At 44.4% G+C, this 11894-nt stretch overlaps 1 protein-coding gene across 1 annotated transcript in view; it reads left to right on the top strand.

Annotated features, from left to right (window-relative positions):
• Positions 1-4283: 4283 nt before the first annotated feature.
• Positions 4284-11894, top strand: part of LOC309392720 (vomeronasal type-2 receptor 26-like) — a gene marked incomplete at both ends in the record, with an annotated part of 28920 nt that continues 21309 nt past the window's right edge. The window contains 2 exons of the mRNA XM_081954147.1: positions 4284-4510; positions 4955-5243. Coding sequence (XP_081810273.1) covers positions 4284-4510; positions 4955-5243 — 516 coding nt within the window. The remainder of the gene's footprint in view (positions 4511-4954; positions 5244-11894) is intronic.

The raw sequence follows: 11894 nt of genomic DNA, 5'->3' as shown, positions 1-11894 counted from the left end.
ATTTCATGAGGACATTCACTCCTATGCTTGTGAGGAAAGGAATTTGTGTTGTTATATCACAACGATTCTCAACGACTGGTCATATAGCACCCCTCAGGGAGGCCCTCTCTAAGTGGAGACAAGTCAACGTCTTTGTTCACTTCATAGAAAATGTTCCCCTTGTGGACAGAATTCGTCCTTTCCATTTAATACTTACGGGTTTGCCAGGACCCATTGAAGGAAAAGTCTGGATCATGGCAATTTTGGCAATATTTGTAATGAAAAAGACTGAAGTTTTCAAATATGTCCATAGTGTTTGGAGCTTTCCTCCTCAGGTGAAAAAAAGGCCTAAAGATGATGCCTTTGAACCCATATTCCTTGTGGAATTCAGGTTTCAAGATAAGTATTTTCTCTGCTCTTTTTCCAAGCACATCAGTTCTGTCAAAGGCCGGAGAGTTTGCCTCCAGAAAGCGCCGCTGGTGACACACAGGATATATAACGGCTTTCAGATGAAGAATGATGAGACCATTTATACCGTCGTTAAGGCTCTGGCCAACATCATGAATGCCGCATATTCCTTCCGATCTAGGAGGAAAAAGAAGGAGGGCGAAGAGAGGTTGGGGGCTCCAAGGCTGCAGCCATGGCAGGTATGGGGTCCCGACACGGATCCATCAATCAAGTTTCTTTGGAGAAGGAATCCAAGGGAGAAGGAGGGGAACCCTCTCAACCTCCTTGTGCTACAAAATGTGAACAGGTTTGGCCAATCTCAATTGCTCGGGACACAACGATCCAAAGAAACTGCACCATGATGGGGAAAATTGAAAACTATGCATATATTATATTATAAATTGGTGTAGGTAGAGGTTTGGAATTAGCATCATACATCTTTACATTTATAATTTTGAAGGAGACTGTGAGACCATATAGTCTAACTCCTCCTCTCTGCAGGAATCCCAGTGAAAGCTATTCTAATTGATGCCTGCTTGGTGTTCCCATTAACACTGTAGGGATGTGCAGGCTGAGCCCAAGAGCGGGGGGCTTAAGCGCATCATCGGTTCAGAATCGTTACATCCCCACAAAGAATCCAAGTCCAGCTCCTCATGGATTCCATTGACTCTTATCTAGCACCAACTTGGCTTGATTGTTAGTAGGTCAAGCTAAGGGAGCAGTTTGTGTAGAGGTAGCATGATGTGATCAACCTTTAGTGCTTTGAACTCAACTCCCTTTACTGGTTACTTGCACCAGACAAAGACAAACAATGGAGGGAAGACTGAACTTCTCTGCTTTCCTGAATTTCCTCTCTTGCAACCGAGTTCATTTTTCCATGTCCGACACTCTGGAATACCAGTAAACGGATCTTCTGTGTAACATCTGTCAGTTATGGGCAGAAAGTTGCATCTTCCCTTCTCCAATGAGGAACTTTTCCTAGTATGTCTAGTCTGTGGAAAAGAAGGATTTGGGGGGGGGGGCATGTTAGCCGTCTTCAGTACTTGGCATTTGACTTATTCTGTCCAGCATCAGAGGGCAGGGCAGGAAGTAATAGGTGGAAGCTTGTTAAAGAGAGGTCCAGTCAAGAAGGAAGGAGAAATTGTCTGACAGTGAGAACAATTAATCAATGGAGTAGCTTGCCTCCTGGTGTGGTGGATGCGGCATCAATGAAGGTTTTCCAAAAGAGTCTGGACAACCTTTTGACTGGCTCCTGCCTTGAGCACAGGGTTAGACTAGAAGACTTTCTGTTGGGAAAGAATATACAGGAATCTCCCACGTGGGTCTTCCATCGTTTTATGGCCTCTGAGGGCTTTTGTGTTGAAAGAGAGGAACTGACCATACCGGTAGTTCCTTATTTTCTCTATTTACTACGCAGAAGGGAAAGCTAAAATGGAACATTATTTTAGAAGCAATATTTCATATTCCACCATCTCGGGAACCAATCTCAAAGCGGCTTCTTTCTCCCTCCCATCTCCAAACGAGCCTCTAAGGACCAGGGGTCTCATCCTTGGTCGGCCACGAAGCCTCTGAAAATATTGACTGTGATTTTGAAATATGTTTACTCCTTTTCACACATTTGGGTGCCTGGGAACCTTCCCCCATCCTGTGTTAATGTGTGAAGCAGGTCATCAGGCTAACCTGGCATCTGATTCATGCATTCTGTCATGGTACATTATGCCAACATAGCCGTTGTCTTTCATGAACCTGGATTAAGGGTGTTGTATGAACTCCCCTAGATTTACCACCAACCAGCTATTTGATGATGGTCAATGCAGTCTGTTTGCACACAGGATAGGAAACTCTTTATTGGATCTGCTTTTGGCTTCAGAATTTTCTGCAACCCACTGAAATACATTGTTTAGCACATTGTGTGAACCAATTCCAGGTTTGGCATTCAGGCAATAGAGCTGGGATAATGGGAGAGAGACAGAAATGAACCTTTGTGGATGGAGGAAGTCAGAGATTTCCTGCAATGTCTGGACAAAGCTTGATAGAGACTTGCAGAGATCTCTCCTTGTGTCTTCAGAGGATCAACTGGGGACTTTGAGGCTCTTTCTCCTGCTTGGAGCCTCACAGATGTTTTTGGATGCTTGTTTCCAGAATTCCCAGTTAGGCCAGGACTCAGGATACTGGGGTTGCTCACCACAGCAGAAAAGCTGGGTGTTTATGGAGCCAAATTTAAAAGGGGAATGTGGTTATTACCCTCACTGGGTTGGCTTCAGGTCTCTCTCCTGCCAAGTGTTGGGAGAAATAATGGATGCTGCTGCTTTCAATAGTCTTTTTCCAAGTCCTGTTTATGGATCTCTGTCCTGCCTGAGCAGCCACAAGCGGCCTTCCAATGTGCACCTTCCAAATGTGTGGACTCCAGCTCCCATAATCCTCAGCCACAGCTATGCAGTTAGCAGAGACAATTAGCAAATGGCAAAGATGGAGCGTTAGAGAAGGTTGTTCTCGCCCATCCACCCTGATGTCATTTTTTACCCTATGCGCATGCGTGAAATGCTCTGCATATGTGTGGCGGTGCACACTCACATTCGCAAACTGGTAGCGAAGGTAAGTGAATACCACCCCTGCAGGGGAACATGGGATATGGGCAGTGGTGGGATTCAAAAATTTTTACTACCGGTTATGTGGGTGTGGCTTGGTGGGTGTGGCAGGGGAAGGCTACTATAAAATCTCCATTCCCACCTCATTCCAGGGGAAGGATACTGCAAAATCCCCATTCCCTCCCGGTCAGCTAGGACTCCAGAGGAAGAGAATACATGGGGGCGGGGCCAGTCAGAGATGGTATTTATCGGTTCTTCAAACTGCTCAGAATTTCCGCTACCAGTTCTCCAGAAATGGTCAGAACCTGCTGAATTCCACCTCTGGATATGGGCTTCTGCATTCCCAGGTCTCTGAAGATGGAAGTTGGATTTTGCAGATCAGCTTTCCATCTGCAGCAAGAGGATCCTGAGCGCCCCTTCCCTCCTTCCCTCCCTCCCTCCCTTCCTCACATGGGGTGAGAGTCAGCCTTGGTTTCTTCATCTCTTTTCACTTGGTTTTTTTCTAACCTCTCTCTGTGTTTCTGTCTCTCTGTGTGTGTTTTTTTAAACTTTGCAAAGTTCTGGTAACTAGTTTTTCAGTAAAGTTGATTTTGTTCTTAGAAACTGGCTGCACTATTGCATCAGCCCTTTTGTGTGGTACCTTGAGCATTAACTTTCAAAATAAAGTAAATTTTGGTTCCTATTGGTAATAGCTGGCAGCTATTTCACATCTGTGGCATGTTCGGGCATTAACTGCCCCCTGGAGTTTTGTCTTTAACCTCAATGTCAATAAATGTCACATTTCTTTTTGTCTTCAGCCACAGGTGCCGTGTATTCCCTCCGGGGCCAGTTTCAAGCATGGAGACCCCAAACTTCTCAATTCTAGATGATGGATTTAATTCCATCTCTGCCCCTCTTATTATGAATCACATGGGGATTATTTTGCTTTCATTTACCTCCAGAGAATTTCCCAACAACCTTTGAGTCCAAGAACTGGTTGAATTATCCAGGGATCCCTCCTGAGAGGGAGAATTATGATAAAAGTTTCAGCTCTGCTCTTTGGTCGAATCCTCCAGGGGAGACTTTGGGCAGAGAAATATGGAGTTTTGAGACAGGCAGGGTCTGTGCTCTTGAATGTCCGTCTCTCTCCTTTCCAGATGAAGCTGAGTGTTTCTCTGTGTTTCAATCAAGAAAGACACTGGATCATATTCCACCTTGTGAGAGTCCTTTTAATTCTTCTAATTCTTCTTTAGAAACAGGAAGGGGATTGATTGATTCACCCCATGAATTATGGACCTCCTGCTTCTGCTTCTGATGCTGCTGGTGTCCCATCCAGTCTCTGGGAAGCTGAGAATGAAATGCCCGCTGAGTTTGGAGCACCAGGATGGAAAACGACCACAGAGCTTTTATAGCCCAGGAGATCATCTCATTGGTATAGTCATCAGTGGAAAGGAAATATTGCATACAAACTTGCTTTTCAACGTGGCTCCTTCTCTTCAGTCGGTTTTCCGTGATCGGTAAGTCATTCAGGGTGATAGAGTTGCACTCCCTCCATTCTAACACTCTCCTTCTTTTCTGTTTTTATTTTTCATTTATTCCTATATTGGAGATTATGTCTAATTTCCTCAATGATTTTGATTTCCATGGCTTCTCTCTTTTTGTCAGATTTTGTGAAAGAAACAAATCGACAAATCAGCCTGAAAAAAAAGCTGAAAGGGCTGCAGATTATTTTCCTCTCTCAGTTCAATCCTTAATTTATTAACACTTGAATAATGAATTTTATTTAAAGTAGTGGTGGAACCAGTTGTAGTTGCTGTACCTCAGCCCATTTCCATATCTGTACAACTGATCATTGCTTTTGGATCAATGTTGGCTTAAGGCTCAGAAGGCTTTTGGAGGCTTATATATTTTTAAAAAGTATTTGTTGCTGCCCATTATAATAACATTTTTTTTTACAATAGGGATGCTTATGGTTTTCTAAAAGCCTTAATATTCATTTTCGCCATTCAAATGGTCAACAAGAATTCCCAGCTCCTGCACAATCTCACATTTGGCTACAACCTCCATGCCAACTATTGGAGCACTTTCCGCACTTCAGACGCCTTGCTGGACATTCTCTCCACTGGAGAAGCCAATGTCCCCAACTATGGCTGTGGAAGGAAGGAGAACCTTCTGGCTCTTCTTGATGCAGCTAACAGGGACATCTCCATCCAGATGTCAACATTAGGAGGCACCTACAAAGTCCCACAGGTCTGTCTGTGTTTTTCTCCATCTGGTAAAGTGAGGGGTGGGTGGTGGTGGGTGAGCAATAGATGCAATCATGTCTTCTCCATGGAATTCAAAATCTGCTTTTCTACATATTAGCAAAAAAAGTCAATATTTTACCCCATTATGTTCATGTTGAGATTAATCATAAAAGGCCTGAAATGCAAGCAATACATTTCCTGGAGAAGACATTCTACCAACTATTTAAATGATCAAAAATATCCCTGGTTGTTGGGACCTCTATTGGCATCTTCATTTCCACATATAAATAATATCCAGTTGGATTGAAGTTGGCAACAGTAGCATTTTATCTGTTTAAAAAGTGGAATAAAAAGGAGTCTAGCAATTATAGGCCAAATAGACTAGCAGATATTGTGGCTGAAATGTATGCCTGGATCCTCTTAGTTAAACTTGAGAAAAATGCATTCCTTGCAGAAGAAACAGAAGGTTTTAGGTAGTGAATAGCTTTATAGATTTTATAAGAAATATTGCATGTCAATAATCTAATATTGGTAACAAATTTGTCTTGAAATATCTAATCTATATCAGCAAAGTAAAACACGGTTTTGTTGGCTTTCTAGATGTTAGTGCATTTGTCATAATTAACAGAGAAATATTTTGTAGGAAATTGATTGCCCTCAAAATGGAGTTCCACCTGTTGGCCCTGATCCAGGCTCTTTCTCCAGGTCCTTGTTTGAGAGGGAGGTTGGGGTTCAATGGAGCAATGAGAAGAAGGATTGATACTTACCAAGGAGGAAGGGAAGGATGCATATTTGAACCCTTGTTATTCTCTCTTCATATTGACAATTTATTTCAACTAATGAAGGATCCAAAAACACATCATAAATAAATGTTATTTCTTTCTTTGCCAAAAATTACTAACTTAGTGGACCAGTGAAATGCAGTGCATATAGTTTCCAGTACTTGGATTTTAGAAAGGCTTTGACAAAGTAAACCACAGTCTACTTATTGGTAAGCTAAAATATGTGGGATAGACAGCATCACCCCCAGATGGACTCAGCCTGTGGTCCTCAATGGAACTACATCTGCATGGAGGGAAACAAGCAGTGGGGGACCCCAAGGTTCCATTTTAGGGCCAGTCCTCTTTAATATCTTCATCAATGGTTTGGATGAGGGATAGATGGGGAACTCATCAAATTTACAGATGACACTAAACTGACCGGAATAGCCATCAGCCCAGAAGATAGGCTCAAGATCCAGATGGATCTAGATGGACTTGAATCCTGGGCCTACCTAACAAAAGGAAATTCAGTATAGAGAAAAGTAAAGTAATACAATAGTAGAGTTGGAAGGGACCTTGGAGGTCTTCTAGTCCAACCCCCTGCCTAGGCAGGAAACCCTATACCGTTTCAGACAAATGGCTATCCAACATCTTCTTAAAGATTTCCACAACTTCTGGAGGCAAGCTGTTCCACTGATTAATTGTTCTAACTGTCAGGAAATTTCTCCTCAGTTCTAAGTTGCTTCTTTCCTTGATTAGTTTCCACCCATTGCTTCTTGTTGTACCCTCAGGTGCCTTGGAAAATAGTTTGACTCCCTCTTCTTTGTGGCAACCCCTGAGTCTTACACTGAGGCTAGAAAAACCAAATGTACAGGTACAGATTAGGTGAAACCTGGCTCAATAGCAGTAACTGTGAGAGGGATCTTGGAGCCTTAGTGGACAATCTCTCAAATGTGAGCCAACAATGTGTGGTGGCAGCCAAAAAAAGCCACTGTAATCCTAGGCTGCATCAACAGAAGGATAGAATCCAAATCACGAGAAGTATTGGTACCATTTTATAATGCCTTGATAAAACCACCCTTGGAATAGGGCATTGATGGCGAACCCTTTTGGCACCAAGTGCTCTTGTCAGGGATGCAATCTGGAAGAGGAGTTGACCAGTGTGCATGTTGGTCCATACATGCACATCAGGCAGCTCCTCTTCCAGTTCCGTGCACTGTCACGCATGTAAAGGCCAGCTGATCGTCATGCTCACATGCAAACAAGAAACCCAGAAGAGCAACGGGCAAGGCCATGTGTGCCAGTCGACATGGCTTTGGGTTCCACTTAGCCCAAGCTAAGAATTTGAAGCAGAGGGCACCATTTCCCCTCCTGGGGCCTCCGTGGACCCCATGTTTCGCCTCCCCAGCCCCCAGAAACACTCTGCCGGCCAAAAGCTTTGGTCTTACTTTGCAGCTTCAGTCCCTGGGGCTTGCAAAGGGAAGGCAGGCACTCAGCCGGTGGGTGGGGACTGGCAATTGGGGGGGTTGATTTGGGCGGGGCAGCCTCATGGTCCCACGTGGGCTGGATTAATGGCTTCAGTGGCCTGTATCTGGCCCGTGGGACGTAGTTTGAGGACCCCTGGTATAGGGTCTCCTTCTTGAGCAGGGGGTTGGAATAGAAGACCTCAAAGATCCTTTCCAACACTTTTATTTTGTTATAAGTTCTGTTATGGGTACATATGTTTAGCATGCTAAATACCTATCGGAACATGCTGATTTACACTGTGATATTATCATACTTACACATTGGATTGTATGAGGAGGAAGACTTGGGTTCTTTTGTCATAATAATTATCTGATAATTAATAAATCAAGTTCAAAAGTTATGGTCTTTGGGAAATGACATCGTAGCCATAGATGGTCAGCCAATAGAGCAAGTGAGACATTTCCTTACCTGGGGTAGTTTTCTCTGAGACTGAATCTTGTCTCCCTCATCATCAAAGGAGCTCAGTTAGATCAAAGACATGAGTGAAAGTGGTGCTTAAAAGAAAACCTCATAGCTCTCCAGCTTCCTCAGCCCCAATTATTAAAGTATCTGAGGCCAAGTCGATCCCGGATGGCTCCCTGGTTTACCGAGGAGCTCCGGGAGATGAAACACCGGAAAAGACGCCTAGAGAGTGGCTGGAGGGCCAGCCGGTCCGAATCTAATCAAACACTAGTAAGAATTCATGTTAAATCCTACTTAGTGGCGATAGAAGTGGCAAAACGGCAATATTTTTCCGCTCTTATCGCATCCGCAGATAACCGCCCAGCGCCCTGTTTAGAGTGACCCGCTCCTTACTTAACCAAGGAACTGGGGAAGACCCCTTGCAGGGTAGGGCTGAAGAATTAGTTCAATATCTGCAGGATAAAATCGCTCAGATCCGGACAGGCTTGGACTCTAACTGGGTAGATTCGGGCGAGCCGACGGGGATGAATCTTGAGGAGACAATCTGGGATGGATTTGACCCTGTGACCCCCGAAGGCATGGACAGCATTATGGGGAGACTCAATGCTGCCACTTGTGTGCTGGACCCGTGTCCCTCTTGGTTAGTTTCGGCTTCCCGGGAGGTGACACGAGGCTGGCTCCAGGCGATTAGCAATGCTTCATTGAGAGAGGGGTTCTTTCCCACCGCCTTGAAGGAGGCGGTGGTGAGGCCCTTCCTTAAGAAGCCTTCCCTGGACCCAGCTTCTTTAGCCAACTACCGTCCGGTCTCCAACCTTCGCTTTGTAGCGAAGGCTGTCGTGAGTGTGGTAGCACGTCAGCTTCCCCAGTACCTGGATGAAGCTGTCTACCTGGATCCGTTTCAGTCGGGTTTCAGGCCGGGGTACAGCACGGAGACGGCATTGGTCGCGTTGGTCGATGGTCTCTGGCGGGCCCGGGACAGGGGCTGTTCCTCTGTCCTGGTCCTATTAGACCTCTCAGCGGCTTTCGATACCATCGACCATGGTATCCTACTGCGACGACTCGGGGGGCTGGGAATGGGGGGCACCGTTTTACAGTGGTTCTCCTCCTACCTGTCGGATCGGTCGCAGTTTGTGTTGACTGGAGGGCAGAGATCGACCCCCAGGCACGTCACTTGTGGGCTGCCCCAGGGGTCGGTTCTCTCACTCCTCCTGTTCAACATATACATGAAACCGCTGGGCGAGATCATCCGTGCTTTTGGGGTACGGTGTCATCAATATGCTGATGATACCCAACTTTTCATCTCTACCCCAAACCACCCAAACGATGCCCTCGACGTGATGTCCCGATGCCTGGAGGCTGTGCGGATCTGGATGGGGAGGAACAGGCTCAAGCTCAATCCCTCCAAGACTGAGTGGCTGTTGTTTCCGTCATCCTGATTTGTACATCTTATTCCATCTTTGACGATAGGGGGAGAAATTTTAGCCCCCTCAGAGAAGGCTCGCAATCTGGGAGTCCTCCTGGATACGAGGCTTAGTTTAGAAGAACACCTGACGGCCATGACCAGGGGGGCCTTTTACCAGGTTCGCCTGGTACGTCAGTTGCGCCCCTTCCTGGATCGCGATGCTCTGTGCACAGTCACTCATGCCCTCATCCTTTCTCGCCTGGACTACTGCAATGCTCTCTACATGGGGCTGCCCTTGAAGAGCACCCGGAGGCTTCAGCTGGTTCAGAATGCGGCCGCGCGGGTTGTCATGGGGGTACCTAAGTGCTCCCATGTTACACCCCTTTTAGGCGGCCTGCACTGGTGGCTGGTTGTTTTCTGGGTGCGATTCAAGGTATTAATTATGACCTTTAAAGCACTCCATGGCTTAGGCCCAGGGTACCTGCGAGACCACCTACTGCCACCAGTAGCCTCCCACTGTCCAGTTCGATCCCACAGAGTTGGCCTCCTCAGGGTGCCGTCGGCCAGACAGTGTCGGCTGGTGACCCCCAGGGGGAGAGCCTTCTCTGTGGGAGCGCCTTCCCTCTGGAATGAGCTGCCCCCGGAGCTTCGCATAATCCCCGACCTCCGGTCCTTCCGACGCACCCTAAAAAGTTGGCTTTTCCAGCAAGCCGGCCTGGCCTGTTAATGTTAATGTTAATTTTAATTTATTTTAAATGTACTGTTTCTTTTTTAAAAAAAAAAATCGGTTTGGTCTTTTTGGAATTGGGTTTAATCTTTTTTTAACTTTTGTGATGTGTGTTTTTAATGTTGTACGCCATCCTGAGTCCTTTTGGAGAAGGGCGGCATATAAATCCAAATAAACCAAACCAAACCAAACCAAACCAAGGTTTTCCCCATGTTCTTACATCAATCTGATGTTTGGGGCTTCAGAGAGAAACCACCAGCAGAACCAACCCAATCACAGCCTCCGAGGAGGATCTTGGGGTGGACAAAAGGACTCCAGCTGCTGCCCCTCAGAGCTGATTTGGGAATTTACACTATTTCTACTTTGTCTAAAATGAGAAAATATGGATATTGGCATTTAATCTATGGAAACTGACAGACTCTGAAAATTGTGGCTGTTAGAACAGACAAAACTTCAATTAAAGACCAATCTTGGATTCTACTACAGGCAAATTGTATGAGGAACTGAGGTCTCCCTGTTTCTTGTACAACTAGAGAAGCTAAAAAGATTCCTCCACAAAGAATCTGGGCCATAAAAGCATTAAAATATGCAGCAATCCTCAAAAATTATAGTAGGCCCTTTATTGGAATAGAATACTTCAGTTGGCATTTGCACATATTAATCTAATTGCAATAAATTGTAGGGGTGAGATACAGTAATATGATTTATATTGTTTATAGTTTTTTAATTTATTTATTATTTTCCACTTTTATAATACAATCTTGCTAATATTCTGTCTTTAATATTTTAAACAATGTCTAATTAACCAATTATTTTAATGCTTTCATGAGAACAAGATTGGATTTATTAAAATATAATAGTTTGGACTTGATTTGACCCCAAATATAACACAGCATTCTTCATTGTGCAAGGTTTTTGAATGCAGCTCAGAATCTGATAAGTCCAGTGAAACTCTGAAGATGAAGCTATGGATTATCAGCTTTTATTTCTGCAGAAAGCAAAAGACTGGATGACCTTTTTGTCTCCCACCTTAATAGAGCAGGCAGAGAGAGAAAAACAGGCGCACACCAAAAACTTTTCCAAACATCTTATAGCTTGCACAGAACGTCATTGCTATGGAAACATAATTTGATATCACGGAAATGTCATGATTTTTGTCAGCGCTCTGAAAACCATAGACTGTAGAAGGGAAAAGAAATCCATTTTTTGGAGTATAACTCATAGCTTTGTTAGGGAATGCTCAACACATATTTTAAGGTACAAGCAAGGCTACTTGGCAGAATCCACATTTTACTTTTCACAAGATGTTACTTTGCTAGGCTAAGCTTGGCAAATTGCCTAGAAGTTTTATCTATGTAGTTGGCACGTTAGGTTACAATGGAGCTTCTCTCAACAGCAATTTAACAAAAGCTGACTTAGGTTGCACTCTGTGTATGCTCTAATGCAGTGATGGCAAACCTTTTAGAGACCAAATGCCCAAACTGCAACCCAAACCCACTTATTTATCCCGGAGTGCCAACACGGCAATTTAACCTGAATAATGAAGTTTTAGTTTAGAAAAACAACTCATACATGATTAACGTCTTTTGTCTGAAAACAACCTGACAATTACAGCGCTTTCAATGATACAAACATCTATTTATTGAAAGGTAAACATTTGCATTTGGCATGCTTTTGATTAATGTGACTTTTGCTATTGTATGCATGCTGATAATTTTTCTAACCTTGACTCATACTTTGTAAGTTTGAGAGCAACACATGCAGCACTCAGGTCATCTGTTAGTCCAGGGGTGTCAAACTCAATTTCAACGAGGGCCCCATTGTGATTGACTTCGG

The sequence above is a fragment of the Natrix helvetica genome, assembly GCF_964273705.1.
Source record: "Natrix helvetica genome assembly, chromosome: 5".
In the NCBI taxonomy this organism is placed as follows: domain Eukaryota; kingdom Metazoa; phylum Chordata; class Lepidosauria; order Squamata; family Natricidae; genus Natrix; species Natrix helvetica.
The sequence above is the reverse complement of the archived record's forward strand: the minus strand, read 5'-3'. Positions and strand labels throughout refer to the sequence as shown.